The following is a 26267-nucleotide window of genomic DNA, read 5'->3' as shown; positions in this document are numbered from 1 at the left end:
AAAATGTGGTACCAAGGACAGAAATCTCTAGGGAATCCAAAATGTTCCTTTGAACAATTTGCGCCCTTTCCAGTTGAGCCCAAGTCTTTTCAGGAGTTAAAGTGCCCACACTGACAGATTTATGCTTCATGTTCTTTCTCTTGTGCCCTCTGTAATGACTAAATACCTACGCCTTTCTGGCTCTGTCCCAGCTTCACTTTTTTCACTCCATTGTCCCTAGAGGCATGCAAACACTTGTAGGCCACAGGTCTTCCCATGGAGGTTATCAGAATTGTATATCTATTTTCTTTTTATCCAAGGGACAAGAAAACACAGCAGAGCGAAATGGAAAGAGGGGAGGGGGAGAAGGGGAGAAGTAGAGACAAAACTGGTGAGTCCTTGGGTAACTATGAAGTAGATTTGAGGTAAAGCCTGGGTAGCTAAAGTTCTCCTCCAATTGAGTCTCCCTAGCACCAGGAGCCTAAATCCCAGGAGCAAGCTTAAAAATAGCTAAGCTACTACTCCAAGGAGGCTTTCTGGGCCATGAGTGAACAGGAGGGTGGGAGCAGCCATTACAAACTGCTCTGCCAGAGCCAACAGTGAAGGGTCAGGTCCTAGGACATCTTGTAAGAACAACTTGTTCAGCAGGGTCCCAGTAGAGTACCTCCCTGTGCTGGGAGATAAGCTGAGCCCATGGCACAGTATCTTGCCAAACCATCCATCTTATAATAACTCTAACACACACACACATATTTCCATTAATTTTTTCTTGTTATATTTCTTTTGTGTTCACTCTGTTCCCCAAGCCTGTAGGCCTTCTCTCTCAGAAGCAAGAATCCAGATGCTCTCTCATTTTCTTTATTTTTTCAATTTGCTCTTTGACTGTTTGACATATATATTATAATTTGATCATATAAAACCTCCACTGCCTTCTCTTATCCCCTCCCACTTAGCTTCCTCTTCCCCCCACCCCACACTAGTAGATACATCCTTGAGGAGAATGGCTCCCCCTCCTCAAGAAACCATTAACTGACAATAACTCTTCAGGAATGGGTTCAGATTCAAAGGACCCACATGCATTTGTGACAGAAAGGTGATTAGCCCTATCCTATACAGGTGTGTAGGTAATCACAGCTGCTATGAGTTCATGAGTTCTTAAGTGCAATGGCCGTGTCATGTCCAGGTGGGATTTCTCACGTTCTGAAGAAGCAAAAGACTTCTGAGTATTTATACCTGAGCAAGCTAGGTCAGGACATGAGACACTTCCTAGGCTTTTCTTTTCCACAGTTTCATTCTCTAGTACATTCTATTCAACACGTATTTACTGGACCACCTTCTATATGTTCAGGCAGCAATGACATGCCTTAGAGAGAAAAGAGAGTATGAGAGAGGGTATTTATTTATAACACTTTCCTGAATATCTTGAAGTCTTGGTATTTAATGAGTTTAGGGCAGCACCAGCTACAATAACTTATGGATAAGTCAGGGAAGCTTCTTGAAGTATTTAACCTCAGAGGCCAGTAGACACATTCTACTAGGTGGCAGTGTTTCTTGGTTTCCAATTTAAAATTCAGCAAAAATAAAACATATTTCAAATATGTTTTCATTTAGTTTGACCCATATTACTTTCAAGTTAGAAATTTTATTCAGCATGAAGACTGAACTGTTTGACACAGAACTATAGAAGTAGAGAAGAAAAAGGAAAGTAAGAACCAAAGAGCTACTTGAATTGTGACCCTCACAGATAGCTTTCCCATGATGAAAAAGCAATAACACAATCCAAATAAAAAATTTAAAAATAGGTGCTGGAGAGATGGTTTAGCCATTAAGCACTTGCTTGTGAAGCCTGAGGACCCCGGTTCAAGGCTCGATTCCCCAGGATCCACGTTACCCAGTTGCACAAGGGGGCGCACACATCTGGAATTCGTTTGCAGTGGCTGGAGGCCCTGGCGTGCCCATACTCTCTCTTTCTCTCTCTGTCTGTCGCTCTCAAATAAATAAAAATGAACAATTTTTTTTTAAATTTGAAAATAATTTTTAAAGCAGGGCCATAAAGCCATTGGGTATTCAGCCAGGTTTCAGTACCCATAAGTATGTAATAAGGAGAAAGATCTACAAATGTAAAATAGCTAAATGTAAATAACTAAAACAGTGTCTTCACCCCAGCTGAATCAGTTCTTATCAAGGAGACCACAGAAGGTATGCCACAACAGCAGTCAGCATCTGTGACAATCTTACATTTAGGAAAGCTTTACTCCCTATTTTAATCCCACAATAGACCTAAAAATTGTTTTCCATAAACTATGTTCTAAAATATACAACTTTATACAACAATAATAAAATGGCCTCAGGTAAGTTTCCTGTGAAAGACTTTATTCACTTTGGTAATGGACTTTTCTATATCTTGCAGTCCCAGATATTTGCCTTGGACCCAGAGCAGAGAATGTTCTGTCTCACTCTGTTTCCTGGATTGCCTGTTTGTCCCTAGAGAATACTCATGTCAAACCTAGAACTCTAAACACTTACCTCCTATTAGTAGGGCAAAAGGTGTTGAAGATCATCCTAACAGACCCCTTTGGCATAACTTCAAGGACCTGGCAACATCTCTACAGTCCCAATAGGGAGCTTTAGAGTTCAAGGCGATGTCTAGATAGAAATATTCCTTCACAAGGAAGAAGATACATCTTAAGTAGGGAAAGCCTTCCTTCTTATATAAGTCCCCCCAACCCCCCCCCCCAAAAAAAACCTTCAGCTCCTCGTTCATCTGTCTAAGTATCTAGTTCATAGATAGTAGAATTCAGCTAAGTCTAATGGAAAGGTCACTGGAATAGAAATTAGAAGACCTGGCTTTACTTAAACCCTCTTTGGATGTTACTTTCCAGATCTATAAAAATCATTGGGGGAGGATAAGTACTTTATTATTCTTGTGCTGTTGGCTCATGATACTATAAATATATGTAATAGTCTTTTTTAGGAGAAAGGCATTACTTCTAGAATGAAAATACAATGCTGAATGAATGGTCTAATTTCTATTCACCATGTGTGCTTTTCAAGCTTGGCAAGAGGTTCTGCATAAGGAGTCGCCCTAATGTGCCAGTAAAGCTGCTTTGCAATGATTTCCTTATTTTGAGTAGAGCCAGGAGAACAATGGAAAGAAGAGTGTTAGAATTTGTGCTTTTCTTTTTCCTTCAGGAATATGAATTTATTGGAGAAAAAGGAGAAAAGGGAATCCTTGGTTTGCCTGGACCTAGGGTATGAACCTAAAATGTTGTTTGCCTTGTTCTGTAAAATCACCTAGTCTGTTTTGTTTTTTTCCTGTTTGGTTCTTTCCGTTTATATAATTTGATGGCCACCTAAGCTTTTCTTATTTCTCTTCCTCAACCTTCATCTCTTTACATATCAATATTCTCTTCCCTGAATGGCTCTCTTGAATAAGGAATGATGTACCCCTCATTCCAGATAACATCTCAGCCTAATTTATTCTCTTTAATTTCATGTGTAATTATCTTCTGAGCTAAAGAATGATGTGGATGTTGTCTTTTACTTCATTATATTCCAAGAGAATGTGGGTAATACAAGAGTGAAAGAAATAGGGACAAGGCCAATATTTGTAGGGCAGAAACAAATCTGGAAAATTCTAGAATATAGTCAGTGGTATATGGAATCAACAGTATACAATAGTCTCATTTTGCATGGAGAAATAACTATTAACCCATTTTATTGCTAACTACTGGACACTGAGACTTTAAGCCATAAATATTTGGCCAATTTTGGCTTGAAAGAAGTCATATTTTAAAATACCATGTTATTAGTGTGCCTGTGAAGCATGCTAAATGTCCTTTTGTGTACCTAACAATATTCATCCATTACTCTTCCACTTCTTTCTCTTATTTCCATTCTCCTTTGTCTTGAAAACACATAATCAAAACAAATTATTTGTAGTAGAGGACAAAAGTCCCTTGATAATCTATCTAAAAAGCCTCTGACTTGGAACTAATGCAGACTAAGTATAATACAACCCAGCTCTTCTACCAAATTCCACCTACTATTTAAAATGTTTCCATTTATTTAGCTCTTAAAATTCTCCATGTGGCTGTTCAGACTGATGGATTAGTACTTAGAAGTCATTTAGCCAGGTCTAGGAACCTTTTCTTACCTGACTTTAGAAGACACTAAATCCTGAACTTAGTTGATTGGGTTTATTATTTAAGTCAAGCTGCTTTTTTGTTCTAGCACAGACAATTAATCTTTCTAAAGTGAGGCTATTCTCTTTCCAGGGTCCTATTGGTTCAGAAGGAATGCAAGGTCATCCAGGAAGACAGGTATTTTAGTTAATATCTACAGAAACCTTCGAGTGAAATTCGCATCAAAAGGTCCTGTTGTTTTATTTAATATGGCTAGATGAAGACATTTCTTCAATTCAATAATGCAAATTGTCAACCTGTGTTTAATAACATAATCTTACAATCTTAGTCACTATGTTGATTTCACCCAAAACAATGGGTATCCATTGTTACATGTGGTGCCTTGCCATGCCATGAGGTGGTAATATATCTTTGGCCTGCTATCAAGAACCAGAAGTACCAACCTGCTTATATTCATACCCTTGTGACCTTTGTGTACCTTAATCTGCAAGTTGGCTACCCAGCGCCACATTGACTTGACTTAACAAAGCCATACATACCATGAATGTACTGTAGTGTCTGTGCTATTTGTACAGTCCCAATTCACAGATCAGCCCCTCACATGTATTTATATTTCCAACTTAGTAATAAGTATGTTTCTGTCACAGGGAATGAAGGGGTCCCCAGGATTTCCTGGGCTTAGCGGGTTCCCAGGAACTAAGGTAATATTGTTGGAAAGTACAGTATTGGGGTTTGGGAAACAGAAAGGTATAGAACTACTATAAATATAAGATGAAGTTTATTTTTAATATTTTGATGTTTTGGATGTCCACACTTTTCTCAGGAAATGCATGTGGTCTACATTGTGCACAAAACTGATTAGCACATCTCAACATTTATCATTTATTATGAGTTTTAAACTCTCTACAGATAACATATCCCTTTGTTGCTTACCCCTGGGACAGACAGCTCCTACCACTCATTCTAGGTATTCCACTGAATGGAATTCTGTGAACAAAGTTCTTTGGGTAAATTTAGGACTCTTGACTTCTGTCATTATCCAAATAACAAGAGCAGTGACAGTAAGAGTCCCAGGCCTGCTGAGAATAGGAAAAAATGACATCTTCTGCCTCCTTGGTACCTCTTCAATATAGATATTTTGTCTATGTTTGTGACATGTTTCCAAGGCCCAGAACCAAAATGCCCTATATTGGTACTGCAAAATCATATTGGGATTCCTGATACTTGATAAGTTTGAAATTGCCTGTCAAGCTTCTGGCTACTTTGTGTCACCTTTATTTTCAATTTATTAGAGTTTGAAATTAACCTCTGAACTATGTGACCCTATAAATCAAGAGTCATAGAGGGAGGGACTTTTCACTTTCTTAGAATTTTGCTTTGAAAGCTGGTAGATCCTAGATGATGTGGCCACAGACATTTGAGTTCAATGTATTTAATCTTTACAGGGTGAACAGGGTGGCATTGGTCTTCCAGGCCCAGACATTTTCACTGATGCAGATGGTGCTGTGATCTCAGGTGCAACTCTTTGTTAATCTGACTTAAGAAGGAAAAAAAAAAAAGAGTTAAATTTCATATAATTGTTGAAAGGATACATTATCAGTTACTGGATTGCTGACACTACCAGAGCCCCTCATGGGTCTTGAGTTTGTGGAATGAAACTAATTCCAATCTTTTGGGCAGACAGTTCAAGCTCAGCCTCCCATTTTTATACTGGGTCCACTAAGATGAGAATTTGGGTCTTTCTGGGCTTGAATTTGATTTCAGTATGAAGGTTCTCCTAGAGCTGCTCAGAGAAAGATTGTAATCCCCAAACTGGCTGACTTTTGCCCATTTATAGTTTCATATAGATCCCAAGAATTCAGAGTTTGCTGGTTTCAGAGGAAGTAGGAAAGTATCTGTGCTACAGGAGCTAGTTGACAACCTCCGTAGTATAATTCTCAGGAAGCTTGTCTTAATTTGTCATTGTCCTATTTACAGGGTGTGCCCTAATCTTCTTCCCTTTGGTTTTGCCCAGTAACTCCAGTTCCTTCTTATTTGACCAAAATATAGTATAGTATTATACCTCTTCCACCAGGGTATCCTAACATGTTGCACGCCTTTCCTCCTTTCAGGACCAGTCCTGTCTAATATTAATATTTGATAGTAGCTCCCTGAGTTCTACTCCCTGGAAACCTACAGCTACAAAATCAATAGTGGGTTTCAACAAACATCTTAACCCCAACCATAAAATTTGAGTCATCACAGAAGATTAGTAACAGTAGAACAATCTGCCTAGTATTTAGCAGACCTTATGGAAGGAAAGCCCTAGCCATACCAAGTTCTAGACACTAATGGGAGCCAGGAGTGGTGGCACATGCTTATGACCTCAGCACTTGAGAGACTGAGGGAGGAGGATCATAAGTTTGAGGGCAGCTTGGACTACATAATGAGACCTGATAATCAAATAAAACAATAAAAACACTGTGAAGCCTTAACTCTGGTAGGCCCAGTATCATGGGGTTATTAGCATCTAAGAGCAAAAGAGCATGAAGGGACTTCCATTGTGAGGACAGCTCTCTCCATTCTTGGGAATTTGGGGGCATCTATGATGTTTGTTTACTGCTTTTGTCCCATTGTAACGCTAGGTTATCCTGGAGACCCTGGTTTACCAGGCCTCCCAGGCATTAGAGGAGATGGAGGCACCCAGGGCCAGCGTGGCCCTCCTGGTATCCCTGGCATCCCAGCCTTAACAGGTAAAAGAAATTAACCCATCCTCTGCATAGATCAGTCCTCCGTGCACTCTGGTTCCTAGTATCTTCTTCTGTACCTCTAAATCTAAGCACATGCCTAGTCAAGCTCAAAGGAAAGATAGACTATAGTCAGTAGCTTCTCCCACTGTCAGACTAAAACTGATGTATATAGGAATAAGTTCTAGGTGAGCAAATTGTCTTTGACCTAAATTAATATCACAACTGAAAAGTTAATTCCAGGCTGTCATTGAGGTTCACAGAAACAAGAGGCCTGTATTTAGCTTTCACCCTTCTGTGGATATACCATTCAAGGTGATGCTTACCAAGAAGGTCTAACAGAGGCCCAGAGGAAAATCTGTACCCAGACCCTCCTCTAGGTTTAACTCAATCACTAAATGGTCCCACGGTCCTTATGGGTGGTAGTGTTGAATCAATCACCAGAGGAGCATGTCCATATCTCATTCTGAAATGGCAAGCAGAATAGGAAAGAGTATGCCAGAGGCAGGGAGGCAGGGTTGATCAGAATATAAAGCCACAGACATGACTGATTCTAATTCCCTGGAGAGGAGCCTCTGTAAGGATAATTGTGTTTCAAAGGCAGTTTGAAGGAAATACATAGCTAGGCCCAGCACCAAAATGGAAGAAATGAAGAAGTTACAGGCTAAAGACCCAGGTTTCCCTAACAAGTTTGCCACTAAGAAACTGAGTCCATGACTTCTCTCTTCTTTGGGCTTCAGGTTCCCAAGAGGTTGGGTGATTGATCCCCTAGGACCTTTCTCACTCTGATGCACTACAGAATGGAATGTCCCTGAAGAGTGGAGTGGTGTGATGGGCATCTTATGTGGCCTTATTTTTCCAGGTCTTCCAGGTACTCTTGGACCTCGGGGATTTCCAGGCCTGAAGGGAAACCAAGGAAACCCAGGCCTCACCACCATTGGGAAAAATGGCCTGCCTGGCAGAGTTGGCTTACCAGGCTTGCCAGGCCCGCCAGGCCCATCAGGCTTACCTAGTAAGTTATTTGTTTTTTCTCTTTGGTATTGAGACTCAGGTGTGGTCTCACAGGTAAAACAGCTCAGCCAGGACACATAACCTCAAGAGGAGCAGCAATAACAACAGCATCCCCTCTAAAGTCATCTCTGCCTCTACTAGCACCAACTATAGTGGAGTTTGCATCATCAATGAAAAAGCAAGCTTGGGTAGCCTTCCTCTTCCAGCTTACACTGCTTTCACAACCAGAGCCTTTGGCTTTTCAGCTTCTGAGGAAGCAGTATAGACTCTTTTGAGCTTCTCCTGATCCACAGGGCTTCACTGAAGTCGGATGAGAGCGCAAGGATAGAGAAGCCATGCCTATATCCTCAAGATGGCTGCTAAAAGCCTATACAGAGGAGCAGTGGTAGAAGGCTTGCTTGACATGTGAAGGCACTGGATTTGATCCAAATACTAAGTAAAGAAATATCAGTTAGTTAATTCACAGAGCCTATTCTCTTGGATTTTGTACGGGGTAGGGGGTTGTATGTGTACCATGTGTTGTAGATGCTCATGCATGCAGAATCCAGAAGAGAACATTGAATGCCCTTCTCTCATTCCTTGAGTCCTTGAGGCATGGTCCCTCCCTCAGTCTAGAGCTGCTGTCTGTCAGTGAGCCCCAGTGATTATCTGAGCTCCATCCCATCCCCTTGAAACTGGGGCTAACAGAAGTATGTAGCCACAGCCAACTATTTACATGGGTTCTGGGGAGTTGTACTTGGTAGTCTCCAGCCCAAGAAACCCTCATGATTAAGTGGCACATGCTCATAATCACCAATCCATCTCCCTGAGCATGGAATTCCATATTGGTAGTGAAAAACGAGAAGTATTCCCAAACGTGTCTTTGTATTCTAAATCTTTGGACCACTCAGCTGGCACCTGTCTCCTCTTTACCCCTAAGAAGACTTTCTGGGATAGCCATAGGCACTGCTGAGTTATTGAAGTTACCTTGTTCATCATTGAATGCTCAGTACCTAGTACACTACCTGGGACATAACAATCTGTGTTAGCAAAATGAATAGAGCCAATCAAGAATCTTGTTGATCTCTTGCCACAGACTTTGGAGTGGGGATCTTTATCTTGGATATTTTTCCCCTGTGCTGGATGTTGAACCTCAAGGAACTAGGGAATTATGTGTGGAGATGAATTGGGTGACTATATCAGCCTCCAACCTTTTATGTTTTTATTTTATTTTTCCTGCAGATGCTTCACTCGAAACTAGACTCCTGCCCATCAGAAAGCCTGGGTTCCCTGGTCTCCGAGGTGAACAAGGTCCAAAAGGAAACCCAGGCTTCAAAGGAATAAAAGGTAATTCTGTCCCCTTGAATATCTTTGTTTCCAAAGATCCTTTGAGAAGGCATTATGGGGAATGAGAAAGTTAACAGAATTGACAGCCTTGGGAACTTGATCAAAAGCAATGTAGGCTCTTGAGAGCTTTGGGGTATAGAATTGATGGAAATGTTATAATTAGAGTTCTAAGACTGAAACTAGAAATCGAGGTCACACAAGACAAAGTAAAACATGTGTGTATGCATGTAGAATCCAGGGGTTGATGTTGGATGTCTTTCTCAATTGTTCTCCACCTTATTTTTTGAAATATTCTCTCAGTGAACCCAAAGCTCACTGATTTGGCTAGACTACCTAACTGGTGAACCTCAGAGATTCCCTGTCTTTGCCTCCCCAGAGCTGTGGTTATAGGCATACCACCATGCCTGACATTGTAGATGGGTTCTGGAGCTCCAAACTCAGGCTCTCATGTTGTTGTGGCAAGCACTTGTAACTACTGAGCAATCTCCCTACCTCTGTGAGCTGTTCTTCCTACCCCAGTACCTACAAAAGTTATTGCCACCAGCCCAGGGTGGTAACTAGTACAACTCCTCCAAGTTTGAAAGGCCAAGGCTGTATACTCACCATCACATTTAGCCTGAACCATACTTTAGAGGTCAAGTCCTGACATGCTAGAAAAGCTAACTACTAACAAGCTGATCAATAAACCTAGCCTTCAGTTGTACTGCTTTTCTCTGTCTTCTTACTGCCTTGGGTAATTTCCATGTTCTTTACTCTGGGAGACATTCAAACCAGTCCATTTATTATGGTTGCAGCCCAGGATTGGATGATGGAAAAATGAATGTACCAACTAAAGAGAACTTGAGGGATGGGGTAGGAGTTCAGGTACCTGTGCTCTCATGCCTTCTTTCCAGGAATTAGCAGCTATCCTCAGCCCCAAAAACAGTTCTAACTCCTCTCCTTTCTCATTGCTCTGCAGTAAAAAGTCACTGCCTAAGTGTTTCAGAGTTTCAGGACTTGATCAACTTTGGAAATTTTGTTCCCTATCCTTCATATCCAAAGAAGACTGTTGGAGGGGAAAGGACATTAAATTGGAAGTCTGGACTTGGGCTTGTGATGTTAATTTGGGCCCTTTTCTGTCTACTACAAAGCTGCTGTGTTTCTCAACACCATTTCTGCTCCTAAAACAAGGACACCTATAATGCTATCCTTTTTGCATTTTCATGGAGCCAAAAGGTTTTCTCTAAGTATGAGTCAGAGATAATGATTCTCAAGCATCATCATATCTGGGAACCTCCTTGGGAAGGTTATTAAACATGAGATGTTTATGTCTGGCCTCCCAAGAATCTGACTAATTAGTACTAGGATGGAGCCCAGCAAGCTGCCTTGTAAATCAGCATCACAGCTGACTCATGAAGGGAGTCCAGGATCACACTTAGGAAGTATAGATTGACTGCTTCTTATTCAGAATGCTTGGGACCAGAAATATTTCAGATTTCATAGTCTTTGGATTTTGAAATACTTGCATAGACCTTTACCAGTTAAGCATAGTGGTATTTAAAAAAAAAATCTAAATCTAAACTATTTCATGTTTGGGGCCATGTAAACTCAATCTGTACTAATCTAAAGGACAGACAGTTCGTCCAAAATTTCTAGGGTTTCCAGTTTTCTGAAGGTAAGATGAGATCCTTCAGTATCTTTGGGGAATTAGCTGCCCACATTGTTGCCAATTCTCATTCTGCAGGTTGCTCATGGAAATAGTGTAGGTGGTTAGGTTATATACTAGTGACTCCTTAGCAACTCTTAAGCAATTATGTTGCTCAAATCCCTATCATAAGTCTGACTTTTTTCTCGTGTGTGTATGTGAACAAAAGGAGATGGCTTATTTAGTAGAGTGATTGCAACACACATGAGGAACTGAGTTCAGATCCTATGCACCCATATAAAATCCAGGTGCAGAATTGTACACCTGTAATCCCAGTGCTGGAGAAGCAAAGACAAGAGGATCCTTAGGGTTTGCTGGCTAATTAGTCTAGTTGAATCCATGAGCTACACATTCAGTGAGAGATACTGTCTAAAAAATTACAGCTGGGGCTGAAGAAATGGCTCAGCAGTTAAAGGCACTTGTTTTCAAAGTCTAATAGTCCAGGTTCAGTTCCCCAGTACCCATGTAAAGCCAGATGTGCAAGGTAGCACATGCTTCTGGAGTTCATTTGCAGTGGCAGGATGCCTTCTTCTGCCCATGCTTTCTCTCTAACTCCCCCCCCCACTTTCTGTCTCTCAAATAAATAAATAAACTTTAAAAGAAAAGTTATAGTGGAGGGCTGAAAAGATGGCTTAGAGGTTAAGGCACTTGCCTGCAAAGCCAAAGGCCTCAAGTTCAATTTCCCAGTACTCATATAAGCCAATGCACAAGGTAGCACATGCATCTGGGGCCAAAGGTCCTGGCACACCCATTCTCTCATTCTCTCTGTCTCACTCTGTCTCTGTCTTTATCTCTCTCTCTCTCCAACTGCCTCTCTCTCTCTCTCTTTCAAACAAATAAATAAAATTTATCTTTAAAATCCAATGTAGTGCTATAAATCTAGGAAGCCATTTGACCTCAACTTCTGGCCTCCATGTGTACATGAAAATACACCCCCTAACACATGTGGAATAAACATGACATGTTTATTCCACAAACATACATATGCAAAACAATTCAACATTTTGGTGAAGGCAACTTTTATGTCATTTACATTCCAGACTTTCAGTTGAGTTTTAACCAATAAATCTCAACAACAGACTGGTCAATGGCTGAGGCTCATCCAGACTAGTGAAAACCAAATCAATAGTACAAATGCACTCTAACAGACAATGTTTCCAGTCCAGTTGAGTCTCTGCTAGCCATTTGATTCCCTCCAAGGGATGTTTTGCAAGTCACAAGTAACCACTATCAGGTCTCAGAGTCCATTTTGTTTGATAGTGTCTGTTTTTCCCCCAGGGGACGCTGGGTTTTGTGCTTGTGATGGTGGTGTTCCCAACACTGGACCACCTGGAGAACCAGGCCTGCCTGGGCCACAAGGTCTCATTGGCCTCCCAGGCCTTAAAGGAACCAGAGGAGATCCAGGCACTGAGGGTACACCTGGCCCAGCGGGGACTCCAGTAAGTCTTATCTAACTTCACCATGAGGGAGCAGTGGGAGCTTTCAAAGGTTCTATTCTCCCTTCCACTCACTTAGTTAAAGCACATGAAAGAAAGATAGAAATAAGAAAGAACTATGGGGTTTTGATCTAAAACACGAAAAAGTTTCATTATATGGTCTCAACATCCCTTGCTGCTTTAACCTACCTGTGGTTTCCACACAATTACTGGCATTTGCCCAGTACTGTGCTAAGTTCTAAAGATAAAATAGGAATTTAAATCCTCAAAGATTCCAAAATTTTCAAAAGATACAGAAAATGGTCAATAATTATCCAATATAGTAACACAACCAAGTGCCTAAATAATGCCAAAATGTACCCACAGACTTGCTTTAGGCCATACTTTTGCTAAGTACCACAATGTTATAAAGTCTGTATCACCCAATCATTGCTTGTTTTTTCTTTGTCAGGGGTTATTTGGACCTCCAGGTCATGTAGGCCCCAAAGGAAAGAAAGGTGAATCAAATGTCAGTAGAGGATCTGGACTATCAGGAGACAAAGGTGATCGTGGCCCTCAGGGTTTCCCTGGTATAGCAGGAGCCCCAGGCAAGGATGGAGTACCAGGTTTGCCAGGCTTGCCAGGCCCTAAGGTAAGTTGATCATTCCTGAATTATTAGCTCTGTAAGTCATCATGCTTGACTTAGGGAGGATCTGATAGCCACTGGGCCATGGGACATGGCAGGACAAAGAGTCTAGAACACCGTGTCCTGCCCACCTCTTCCTCTGATCCATGTACTCCATGATCTTATTTATTTATTTTTGTAAAATGGGAATCTTTCTGAGTGCTCACCATCTCATTTGATAAGCATTAGTAATAATTGACTATATGTTTTAAAAATGGTTTAAGTTCTCAATGACTCTCTCTTTCAAGTTGCTAGTGTCTTTCACATTGCCTACCCTACACCAATCCCCTCTACACCCATCCAGAACCTTTTGTACTACCATACCATCCATAATTGACCAGACTCATTCCCACCAACAAAACTCAGAAAAGGTTGATTGATAAACTAGACGATGGAGAAGTTTCACACAAACACAAAGAATTTTTCACAATGACTACACCTTTCCTGTGCTCAAAGTCCTGCTCAGATGAGTTTCTAAGATGGATATTCATTCCTTTTTTTTAATTTGTTGTCTAGGGAGACAGTGGATCTGGCTTCCCAGGTGAAAAGGGGTCACCTGGACTTCCTGGTGAAAAGGGCCGTGATGGACCAACTGGCCCCCCAGGCATTGGGCTGCCCGGACTTCCTGGATCTCGTGGACTTCCTGGAGATAAAGGAATAGATGGGTTACCAGGGCAACAAGGCCTCCGTGGAGCTCCAGGTGAATCATGCAATCAGATGACTTTGGACTTAGAAAATAGATGGACAGAGGACATGATGCAGATACATGAAATGTGTCATAAAAAAAGACTTGGCTAACCATAATCATTACTTTCAATCATTTTAATGGTTTGCAAGTACGGAAAGGAGTACAATTGTGTTGTAGTATGTTGAAAAAGTGGAAGAATATACATTTTGGCTATACTTAGTAAAGTGCCTCCTAACAGAGCCATATCAATATGTTGCAGAACCAAATAAGCAAGTTATAAGCTCATAATTCCTGGAACAATTTATTGAGAAGGAGGGTGACCATGTGTGGCAAATGTCATAATGGTAAGGGGGATTGAATAAGTTGTCCTCTAAGTTATATGATAATATCAGAAGAGAACTTTGTTCTTAACTGATAGAATCTCAGTTTTAACACATAAACTAGTCTAATTTTATGTGATCCATTTACTTCCTTTAGATTTATTTTCCTATTGAATATCAAGGAATATAATATCCACCATTCTTACTTAGAAGGTCCTGTACTGATAACTCCATTTTTCCTGCAGCCAGAAGACCCATTATTCTAATTTGTGTCTTCTACAATGTCTATGTTTCCATTAATGACACCACACTTCCTATACTCATTGGAATTTTGAAATTTTAAAGTTATCTCTTGTTTTTCCTTAGAATTGTATCATATTCTTTCATTTATTTTCTTGCTACTAAGACCTCATTTGCTCATGCCTACTTTATCAAATACCCCTATGATTTTGTGATAGATGACTGGATTAAGTGAGTGAATGACAACTTCCTAAGTAGTCTCACATTTTCTACCTGCAGACTTTTCCCATTCAACTCTACTTATGAACAGTGCTGACAATTTGATACCTCCTTCCATTTAGCTTCTCTTTGACCCACACAGTGTGCCATTACCACTTAAATTATGTCTGATTCCATGAATGTTTTTGTTCTTTCCAAACACATTGTAAAGTCTCTGGATACTCTGGAAGGTACTGCTTAGCTTTTCTGAACTTGCCTAAAATAACACAATGATCCTTAGGAAACTAATATTTACTTGCAGAAGAAAAGTCTTTCCCAATAATCAAAGTGCTATTTCTTAAACTTACTGCTTCTATTGCCACTTTATCATTTTGAGTGATTAATAAAAGAGATACTATGTCCTGTAAATTTTATTTTAAAATCTGTTTTAATTTATGTAGTAAACATGATGGTGCAAGTTAAAACTTGATCATTCAAGAATCTTTAAAAAGGGGGCAGGTGTGGTGGTGCATGACTTTAATCCCAGCACTCAGGAGGCAGAGGTAGGAGAATTGCCATGAGTTCAAGGCCACCCTGGGCTAGTACAAGACCCTACCTCCAAAAACAAAACAAAACAAATCTTAAGGTAAATATTTTATTTCAAAAAATTTTATGAAGGTGATGAGGAATTTTTTGTGTGTGGAATGGAACTCAGGGCCTGAGATATGGTAGGCAAATGCTCTGTATCTCCAGTCCAGATTGTATCAAGATAGCAGTTTGACTTTTAGAAGTGACGTTTTCAACTATAGCTTTGAAAGTTTGATATTTGAAAGTCTTGTTTTCAGCTGTAGTTGAGTCAAACCTGTCCCCAGAAATATTATATGTGATCATTCCACCTCCCTTCTGCTGGTTGATGGGTCACAGTAGGTCAACTCCTTGTGCTAGGTTAAATTGATTTTTAATAGTATGACATCTATACAATTACACACCCTCAAATCTTCCTCATATTATCAATATTACAACTGTTCAAGAAGAAGCTGTAGCAACAGAAGGAAGCCCATGTGTTCATTTCTACCCCAAACTTGACTGGTTCCTGAAAACAGAAAGTTCTCAAGAACATAAGGCTATAGTTAGCTCCGACTTGGAAGATGCCTTATGCATAAAACACCCTGGTGCAGTACCTAGACTTTCTAAGCAAATACTTCATTTGGAATATTCCTTTTCCTTCTATGCTTTACACATCATTTAAAAGCAAGCAGGGGGCTGGAGAGATGGCTTAGCAGTTAAGCGCTTGCCTGTGAAGCATAAGGACCCTGGTTCAAGGACCCACGTTAGCCAGATGCACAAGGGGGCTTATGCATCTGGCATTCATTTGTAGCTGCTGGTGGCCCTGGCGTGCCCATTCTCTGTCTCTCTCTTTGCCTCTTTCTCTGTCTGTCACTTTCAAATAAATAAATAAAAATAAAAAGCAAAATAAAAACAATGGGCTGGAGGGATGGCTTAGCGGTTAAGGCATTTGCCTGCAAAGCCAGGGGATCCCGGTTCGACTCCCCAGGACCCACGTAAGCCAGATGCACAAGGGGGCACATGCATCTGGAGTTCATTTGCGGTGGCTGGAGGTCCTGGTTCACCTGTTCTCCTCCCCCCCCCGCCTTTTTCTCTCAAATAAATAAATAAATAAATATTTTTTTTTAAAAGAAAAACAAGTAGGGTGCAGAAATTTTCATTGCAGTCATTCCTGTTGCCACAAAAAGTATGATGCTGTTCCAAAATTTCCCTATTCCTACCACTCATAACTCAGGCTGGGGCTAGCTGCATTGCCAGGAAAAGGGGATGTAGTCATTAGTAGCCTTTCAACCTAGTATGGTGAATTATTACCAAACCCCAGACACACGGACAACTGGCTGTTTCCAGAGTCTCTGGCTCCAGATGCTCAATGTAATCCATCACCCAGGTTATTACTGCAGTGGATACTGTATACTTGGTCCTGTGTGGATGCCAGCACTCTACTCATTCTCCATGATGAATATGATTTGTGGGTATATCTGGACTCTGGACAAGACTTCCCTTGTTCATCAACATGCTTCTGTCCTGATTTAATTTTCTTCTTGACTTGATTGGTCTAGGTGATTGCTGCTGCAGGGAAAACATTGGTAAAGAAGACCTAGGCACAGAGGGAGGTGAGAGCTAGCTAGATATGCAGGCTCTCTTATGCCAGGATTGTCATAATGCCCTTCTTTTCTGTTCACTTTTTCTTTCTCTAACACTCACTATGGCCTTGGCCCCACGCTGTAGCCCCTTTTGGGGGAAGGCTGGTTCTGAGGCTGGGAAGCAGAGGCAATCACTGGCCACTGACACTGCCTTAAGGACTGCTTACCACACACCTCCAGAGATAGGAGGGAAGAAAGTAAGTATGAAGTTCCTCAGAGCAGCTGATTTTTTTTGCCGTACATGTTGATGGCTTAACTAATCTCTACTTTAAGCAATTGCATAACCTGCTTTAGCAGATACCTGCAGTGAGCCACACATGTCTAATCTCTATGCTTTTGGCCCAGAATAAATTGAGATGATAGACTGTTGACAACCAAAGATCCTTTTTTCTAGAAATGAATTTTGGCATTCATGGTAAAAATTCTGAATGACTTGCTCATTTGGTGAACTTAAAAAAACAGTACATGGGGTAGAACTGATTTCTGCTTTGAAGAGAATGACCTGAACTCACATTGCCAAGCAAAAAATAGTGTTATAAAGTAAAGGTCATATACCAGTATGATATGAAGTCTTCTATCTTCTTACTTCTTTGAAAATTTCCTTACAGTTATATAGGTCAGTATAGTCTGAGGCAAAATTATGAGGAGAAATTATGAAAGGAAACATGCCTTGATTTGCTCTAGTCTCTACCCATATTCCATTTATTTATTATCACTTTTTCTGTCTTGGAGTAGATGCCTGTTCTTAACCCTATCTTTTAAAGGAATTGCTTTGATCTGGCAGTTGCAAGTGAAAAGAATTTACAAAACTGTTTTGATCAATTGGGACTCAACTCAGGAATGTTCTGTTTTACCCATACTTTCTAAGACATTCATACAGCAGTAGGAGTACAATAGTAAGAGTTGTACACATTGGAACTGATGGACTACAAAGGGAGTCTGGGGTAGGAGAGTCCTTGTAGACACTCTCATGACACAGTTACAGAGGCGTTTCTTCTGCCTTATTCAAAGACTCCAGACAGAGGGTTGGAAGCACCTTCCCAGTGAAGCATCTCACCACAAGGTGCTTTCCTATAAACCATATTTCCAGGCTGGAGAGATGGCTTAGTGGCTAATGCACTTGCCTGTGAAGCCTAAGGACCCGAGTTTGATTCTCCAGAATCCACACGAGCACATCATATATGGTGCTGCTTGTGTCTAGAGTTTGTTTGCAGTAGCTAGAGGCTCTGGTGTGCCCTCTCTTTCTTCTCTTCCTCTCTCTCTCTCTCTCATAAATAAATAAATAAAAACAAAATAGTAAAAAAAAACATATTTGCATAATAGGCAACACTCAGAAATGGTTCTACTATCTCAATGCATCGCACAATGGAGGTGGGTGTGACCACATATAGAAGATGATCCAGGTTTATGGCTGTTCCTCTACCTGCAGAAGTATGGCTGTAAAAACCTGAGCTCTAGAAACAACAAAAAAATGTTTTCAAGGCTACCAAGCACTGTGAACCTGACTGAGGTAGAAAGCAGAGGATGGCCTTGCAAGAGCTCTTCTAAATACTCCTCAATTTGTAAGATAAGAACTGTTATTGATTGCACATGGGCTAGAGTGCTGGGCACCTTCATCAAGTCCTCCTAGTTTTCTTTGATATATTCCTCACAAACACCATGAGGGAGTTCCCATTTTACACATGAGGCTCAGAGAAGTCAAGTTTCTTGCCCACATAGGTACAGATTAGCAGAACCTGAACACTGGCTCTCAAGTCTACCTTGCTTGTGAGCCCAATATACACAGTGCATTATACTGTTCAATTCCGAGTCTTAATTTTGGACTGAAACAAGTGGGTTAGGAATGGCCAAAACTTAATATTGTAGAACAGAAGTGGAGTCAGAGGAGGAATGATAGCCAGTTGAGTAAAAAGTCTGGATCAGGTCTAGAGAGAGGCCTTAGCAGTTAAGATGCTTGCCTGTGAAGCCTAAGGACCCATGTTCACTCTCCAGATCACACGTAAGCCAAATGCACAAGTTGACACAAGTGCCCAGGGTCGCACATGCACACAAAATGGCGCACATGTCTGGAGTTTGATAGCAGTGGCTGGAGGCCCTGGCACACCATTTCCCTCTCTCTCTATATATATATTTCCCTATCTTACAAAAATGCAAAAAAGTCTGAACAGGCAGTATGCATAATTTGCACAAATAATTATAATCTATTTACATAGTTTTCAGAAATATAATTTGTGACTTATTTTAAATACAAGCAAATTCTATAGCAGTATATTAAAAGTATTGTCTCAGTGATTGAAGACAACCCTTGTGGGATTGTTTTAATGTGTAAACAAGGCTAATTTTAATTAGTATAGCAATTGTTTGTAAATGACACTTAAGAAAGTCTACAAACTATTGTTCATCTGTACTTTACTATCCCTCTCCACCCCTGTGATCTTACAGACTCTTTATTTGCATTATGAATAAGCACAGAAGAATTTCTACAGGAAGAGCTAGGCATGCTAATTTCAGCATCTTAAATATCAAAACTGACTACTCCCTGAGTAGCAGTGGTGACAGTTTCACATAATGAGCTGAGGGAAGGGTCACCATTTGTCTGTCATGACTGAGAGAAAAGTCTTAAGTGTTTGTTTAGCAGTATATCTGACCAAGGGCAATCAATAATTTCCACTGGACCACTAATGAATTGTACTAAAATAACCCAATTGTAATTACCTACTAGACATATAGGTACATCTGGCTAAAGACAACCAACAGTTTTCAATAACTACAAATTAATTATGCTAAAAGTGATCCATGGTTTGGAGAAAGCCTCATTTCAAGAAAAAGAGTAAACGTGAATTTGAGGGGTTGTAGCTTTAGCCCCTCCAATCTAGTAATGTAGGTATAATGGAACCTCAGTACTAAGCCCAAACATCCATGCTAGGGATAGACTCTATCAAAAGGCAGCGTAAGCAGACAATGGCTTTTTGCTTCTACTCTTGCCCAGGCCACCTCTAGGGAAGCTTTCTAGGTAATTCCCACTACTTAGGTGATTGCTTTCCCACCAGGCACTAATAGTTCATTAAATGACTTTTGGCACTTTGACACTAAGGACATTGTCATCTATAAGCAATTGCACTGGTAGTAACTCCCAAGAGCTTCCAATGCCAAGCCTTCTGTGTGTGCTGCCAGCTGCCAAATGGTTGCACCATTCATTAGAAGAAAAGTAGCATGCTGGGTCAACACTTCCTTGACTTGGTGGGTTCACAGTTTCATATCTTATAATTTACAGGAGTCACCTTGCCTTGTGTTATTCCTGGATCATATGGTCCATCAGGATTTCCTGGAGTACCTGGATTCCCAGGTATGTAATGAGGCCAGTGAAAACCAAAAAGCATATTTTAATGGCTATTAGCAAAAGAAAGCAGAGGATCCTGGTAGAACTTGAGGATCCATAGTCCTACTCCTGGGTGCTTTGGGGACTGAGGAAACAGTAGCTGCTGGAGAGTATGGCGTGGAAATTAAGAATAGGAAAGGGCCTCAAAGAGGCTAGGATTAACTGACTATCGTGTGTCAAATCTAACCATGCTGGTTTTCTTTCCTTTCAATGCTTACATTGGACTTTTAGGTCCTAAAGGTACCCGTGGCCTCCCTGGGATTCCAGGTAAGCCTGGGACACATGGAAATAAAGGAGAACGTGGAAGTCCAGGATTACTTGGTCTCCAAGAACTGCCAGGTAAGGAAAGGAGGTGTTACAACTTTCTCCTTTATGTGCATGTGTTAGAATTGTTTTCACCCTCCATCAGTGACATAAATCTGAGTCTGCTATTTGGTTGAGGTGGTTTAATTTTACTTCCAAGAAGACAGAGTAGAGAACCATAGAATGGAAGCACGACAGAGCAGTAAAGCCATGTAAGATGAACTGAGGCAAAGCCTTAACTCTCAGATAAGGAAATGGATGCTCATAGAGAAAATAACTTGCCCAAGATTACCAAGGCTCTAGTGATAGAGCCAAGATGTTGCAGTTGTCTGCTTATAAGTCCTATATCAGTATCCTGGGTGAACACATTAGAGGTCAGAAGAAAAAGAGATTCATCTCAGTCCAAAGGAAGCTGTCTATTTTTACTCCCTTTCTCATATCCTGTTGTTCCAACCTTAGCTTCACAGAACTACACTGCAACAGTGGTTCTCCAACTGTGTTCCCTAGTTCAGAATCTGTATCACCTGGGAACTCATTAGTAAGGCAAATTCTCAGCCCATTTGCAAGGTCAATTGAGCACAAACTCTGTGATAAAGTCAGAAGTCTGTCACTAGAGATGGAATTGTACTGCCTTTGCTATGCAGCTAGGTTTTCTTCCTGGGTCACAAGACTCCAGGACTCATCAGTGCCTCAGTTCCTTCCATTACCCTCTCCCAACCCAAGAAGGACATGACAGGAAGAGTTAGAAAATTGCAGAAGAGACCTAGCTTTAGCCAAGAGGTATCAATATGTAACCTATGCTCTCGGCAACTGCCAAGCCCTAGCAAAAGAAGGTTGCTAATCTCTGCACCCAGCCTTACAGAGAGAGAACCACTGGCTCAGTATATGTAAGTTCTCCCAGGAACAGAGGTGGCTGCCCTTCATTTACGTAGTAGCTTAAAATCTGTCTCAGGTCTCCATCCAAACAAATTGCTTCTAAACATCCATGGACTTGTACTTTTGCCTTTTTACACAGGATTTCCTGGACCTCGTGGGGACAAGGGTTTGCCTGGATTTCCTGGGCTTCCTGGAAAAGATGGCTTACCTGGGAAGGCTGGCAGTACAGGTTTACCAGGTTCCAAGGGAGCCTCTGGTGACATCTTTGGTGCCAAAAATGGTGCTTCAGGCGAGCAAGGCCTACAGGGATTGCCAGGGGACAGAGGATTTCCTGGAGATTCTGGCCTTCCAGGACCCACTGGTGACTCTTCTTGCACCCTCCTTTAACAACCTTTAGGAAACCTTATAGTGACTGTTCTCCTTGCATGAGTACCTGAATGAATGCTTGCATGATTATAGGAAGGTTGATTAATCAGGACGTTAAAAGGACCTAGTCTTTTGTCTTTCCTTTGGGGGAAATTTTCTTTATGTAGCCAGAGTCCATTGTCCTGTCTTAGTAATGCAAGAAGTAATCGTAACCTATATATATATATATATATATGTATGTGTGTGTGTGTGTGTGTATGTATGTATGTATGTATGTATGTATGTATGTATGTATAAATCCTCTGATTTACTGCTAGGAATAGCAACAAGGCCAGAGCTGGGAAGACGATGCTATCTGAAATGCTTCCTGGGCCAAGCAAGCCTTCTGCTGGAAGTTGGTTTGGTGACCCAGTCCCTGCCAATTACCCAGGTTGTGATTATCTGCCTCCTAATTTCATTAGGTTTAAATGGAAAGCCTGGCTTGCTAGGCCCCAAAGGTGAGCAGGGCAGTTCTGGAGCATCAGGACCAATTGGACAGCCAGGACCCCCAGGTTCTGGTGATCCATTCGGCATCAAGGGCAAATCTGGCCTTCCGGGAGCACCAGGCCTTCGAGGCACTTCAGGTAGGTCCGCAGAAGGAAGAATCCAAAATTGACAGACTTCAGCTAGGTCCTGGGCCCAGGCATCCTAAGGGACAATAGCAGCAACGTGATGTGGTGGGAATCTTGATTTCATCTTTCAAGTTTCAAATCCCAAATCACCCTGGCAGTGCTAAAGAACACATTACTACAGTTAGCTTTTAAACTATGACAGCAAATCACTGCTCACTCCGTACTCCAAGACCTCACACCCATTTTCCATGCTTTGGCCTGTCTCTGGCCTTACTTAGAGGAGCTACCCTGTCTTCAGTTAGGTTGAATCCATCTCCATGGGCTTCATTGAGGCTATGGGAATCCCTGCTTATGCATAACAGCTTGAGTAAACTGTGACTCCTGTCTGCCAGTCACAGGAGCATGCCTCTGAGGGCCTATGGCCAAAAAGTGATTTTCACTCAACAGTTTGACCTGGCAGCCCCTACTTCCAGCACTGTGTTTGCATTTCTTGTACTACCTTCCTCACTGCTTCAATGACTACGTCACTGGCCAAATGACTGAAGCTGAGTTATTTGCAGAGCCATTAATATCCTTTATGTCTCTCTTTGTACTTCTGTGTTTCTGGGGTCTTCACATAAGCTGCCTGGGTTTACAAAAAACAGCCCACAGACTAAGACCCCCACCAGGAAATTATCTGATTATCCACTATAACATGGCCCCACTTACAAGGGGAGGGATCCCTGAGCTCATGCTGTGGGCTTGGCTTCCATTGAATTTCCTTCCCTTGTTGTGGAGTCCCCTTCATAGCCTCCCATTGGAATCCTGGGGCTCACAGCTACTTGATGCTTTTCATTCCTTGGAAAGCTAAGTCAGCCATTCATTTTAGGTCCTCGGGGGCCCAAATACCTCTGTCGTCATTGATTTAATCCTTTGGTTTTTTAATTTCCTTGCTTTGTACCTGAACATTCCACTTTGGCAGCAGCTCAGAAGGTTAATCCCATTGACCAACTTAAAGCGTGGTGAAAGACAGCTCAGAATACATAGGAGATCAAATGGGCCTTGTGGGTTTCTACAGTACTTGGCACCAGGGGGTCTTTCAACCCTAATGCCAAGGAACTGGCTGACTTAACTGCTTGCTTGAGGGATTAAAAGGGCAGCCCTGTATCCAAGACTCCCTGAGAGGCTAGAACAACAGCTGAGTTTTAACCTCTACTTCACGAATTGGCTCAGGAAACAGCCATTGTCGCTTGATTCAGAGTGGAAGGTTCCAGGAAACTGGAGTCCAGTTGCCACCCTGGCTTCCCAGAGCTTCATTCAGAGGCTGCACTATGAATCACATTCATAAAGGAAGAAGTTATAATCAGTCTCTCTGCCGGCTACTGTGATGTGTTGGAAGTACTAGGCATTTGGCTGGTACTGTGGGTGATAGGTGCTAATGTTGCAACTAGCTAAGCACTCTCAGCCTGGTAGCAGCTCACTTGGAGCTTTGTTAAAGGACCATGTTGAAAACACAGCAAGCCAACCAATCAAAAACAATGGAAATAGATTGTTGCCCAGATATGGCCAAAGCCTCACTAAGTAGCTGTCCTTTGTTCTCCCCTATGATGATTCAGGACATCCTGGAAAGAAGGGCCCAAGAGGAGAGACAGGTCAGCCTGGATCAGCTGGGAAACAAGGTCCACCTGGGATAAAAGGCCTTCCTGGATCTCCAGGGCCAGCTGGCTTCCTTGGGAGCCCAGGCTTGCCAGGGGTCACTGGGTTGCCAGGCCTTCTGGGACAAAAGGGTAAGTGATGTAGTCAGGAAGGTCAGTGAAGTGTCCAGGGATTACCAAAGCAGCCTCACAGCTTGACAGCTTGTCCCCTCCTCTCTGGCGAGGAATATGGAAAACAGGGAGGGAAGGAGACATGGCAAGATAGCTGGACAAGGCTAGCACTAAAGGAAGACTGTCTCCTGAGGTGAGTCACCCACACTGCTTATTGGGTGGAAAACTGGGCTAAATATCATGTTTTAAAAGCTCATGGCAGTAAGGGAGATCACTCAATTGAATGACACCCTGGAGCCCCATAGCTCTCACTTTCTATGATTGCCCCAATACTCATCATTGGTTGGGTAAGCAACATTTCCATTTTAAACACAGGAAAGTAACTAGCTCAGGAGCACATAATTAGTTAACAGAAGGGACAAGTTAGATCTTATCTCCTTGTCTTCCAGCCCTGGACTTTTCTATACCTCACATGTGCTCTGAACTTAGAGAATCATAACAGAAGGGCCTACTATATTGATGACCCTTTGTGGTGTTTAGTGCCATACCCCTGTTCTGGAGAGTAATAGAATCTATAATAACTGTTTAGTAGTACCTGAGACATTGGAGTTAGAGTAACTTGCATTCAAATCCTTTCTCTGCAACAATTTAGCTTTGTGACTTTAGGCAAGTCTTTCAACTTCTCTGAACCTCCTTTTATTTTCCTGTATTCAAAACAAAAATGATATTAAAAATAAATTCTTGATTTTTTTCTCAGGTGAAAAAGGATCCTTTGGACAAGTAGGTTTTCCTGGGCTGCCAGGTCTTCCTGGTATTCCTGGGGCAAATGGATTAAAGGGAATTTTTGGATCATTTGGAAAGGTGGGACAACCCGGACAGGCTGGTAGTCGTGGTGAAAAAGGTAAGAGGGAAAAGTGAATTCCAAAACACTTACTTTGTTTCTCTATTTATATTTTGTTTGTTACCTTTGTCATTCATGTGGTTTGTATCAACTCTATTATATGAGTTTTTTTAGATTTCTCAGTTTAAGTCCCTTGAAACCAAAAGACCATGCACTTCAGAGTTAAGAATATGTGTTATGGACATATGTTAGTCTTTGGATTACTGTAACAAAATACTTGACATAAACAATTCAAATGGAAGAAAAGGTTTATTTTAGATCACAGTTTCAGAGGCTTCAGTTCATGATCACTTGCCCCTGTTGCCTTTGGGACTGTGGCAAAGCAGAGCAACATGGCAGGAGCATGTGATGGAGCAAGCTACTTACATCATGGCAGCTGGGAAACAAACCTAAGAGAGTAAGAGACCAAAGTTCCACAGTACCCTTCAATCAATGGAATGCCCTCAAAGACCTAATTTCTTTATAATAGGCTCCACTACTCAAAGATTCCACCACCCTGGCCTCCGAAGGCTTATATACATCTCATAATGCAAAATGCACTTAGTCTATCTCTAAGAATCCCTAAAACCTTAAACTTTTCCAGCCTTGCTCAAAAATCTGAATCCCAGTTCTCCTCTGAAACTCAATGTGAACTTAGTTGTGAGCCCCTATAAAATGCAGAAGAGGGATTAGGGGAGAAAGCTTAGTTGGTAAATAAAGTGCTTGCCTTGCCTAGAATGAGGACCTGAATTCCATACCTAGTACCCACATAAATGCCAGGCATGGTAGTATACACTTATAATCACAGTACTGGGGAGGCAGAGACAGATGGATCCCTAGAGCTCACTAGGTAGCCAGTCTAGCCTAATTGGTTATCTCCAGGCCAGTGAGAAACTCTGTCTTGAAAAGACGTAGATGGGGCTGGAGAGATAGCTTATCAGTTAAGCACTTGCCTATGAAGCCTAAAGGACCCCAGTTCAAGGCTTGATTCCCCAGGACCCACATTAGCCAGATGCACAAGGAGGCACATGCGTCTGGAGTTTGTTTGCAGTGGCTGGAAGCTCTGGCACACCCACTCTCTCTCTCTACCTCTTTCTGTGTTGCTCTCAAATAAATAAATAAATAATAAATTTTTTTTAAAAATAAAAAGAGGTAGATGGCATACCTTCAGGATAACACCTACCATTGACCTTTTGCCTTCACATGCACACACACACACACACACACACACACACACACACACACACACACAGGTTCATGCACACCCACACATCCACATTCACCACACACATATTCACATGCAAAAAGAAAAAATTAAAAAAACTCAATTGAACAAGTTATATATGCCCAAGAGACAATGGCACATGAGGAATCATTCCTATTCTAAACGGGAGGACTAGAGGCACAGAAAAGAAGGGTCAGATCAAAGCAATACTGAAATTTACCTAGAAAATATTAAATTTTAATGATCCATGTCTGG

General features: G+C 41.5%; 1 protein-coding gene across 2 annotated transcripts in view; it reads left to right on the top strand.

The window, feature by feature from the left end:
• The window catches only part of Col4a6 (collagen type IV alpha 6 chain), a 309693-nt gene that overhangs the window by 260744 nt on the left and 22682 nt on the right, over window positions 1-26267 (top strand). Inside the window, exons 14-30 of one of the 2 annotated variants that reach the window (XM_045140832.1) lie at window positions 3172-3231; window positions 4257-4301; window positions 4772-4825; window positions 5570-5639; window positions 6749-6856; window positions 7713-7862; window positions 9083-9187; window positions 12150-12310; window positions 12759-12938; window positions 13488-13671; window positions 16544-16597; window positions 19902-19973; window positions 20238-20345; window positions 21325-21546; window positions 22013-22174; window positions 23758-23928; window positions 24665-24808. In XM_045140832.1, the coding sequence (XP_044996767.1) occupies window positions 3172-3231; window positions 4257-4301; window positions 4772-4825; window positions 5570-5639; window positions 6749-6856; window positions 7713-7862; window positions 9083-9187; window positions 12150-12310; window positions 12759-12938; window positions 13488-13671; window positions 16544-16597; window positions 19902-19973; window positions 20238-20345; window positions 21325-21546; window positions 22013-22174; window positions 23758-23928; window positions 24665-24808 (2050 nt within the window). The remainder of the gene's footprint in view (window positions 1-3171; window positions 3232-4256; window positions 4302-4771; window positions 4826-5569; window positions 5640-6748; window positions 6857-7712; window positions 7863-9082; window positions 9188-12149; window positions 12311-12758; window positions 12939-13487; window positions 13672-16543; window positions 16598-19901; window positions 19974-20237; window positions 20346-21324; window positions 21547-22012; window positions 22175-23757; window positions 23929-24664; window positions 24809-26267) is intronic. The other variant, XM_045140831.1, reaches the window with a different exon arrangement.

This window comes from Jaculus jaculus, chromosome X, assembly GCF_020740685.1.
Source record: "Jaculus jaculus isolate mJacJac1 chromosome X, mJacJac1.mat.Y.cur, whole genome shotgun sequence".
Classification (NCBI taxonomy): Eukaryota; Metazoa; Chordata; class Mammalia; order Rodentia; family Dipodidae; genus Jaculus; species Jaculus jaculus.
The sequence above is the reverse complement of the archived record's forward strand: the minus strand, read 5'-3'. Positions and strand labels throughout refer to the sequence as shown.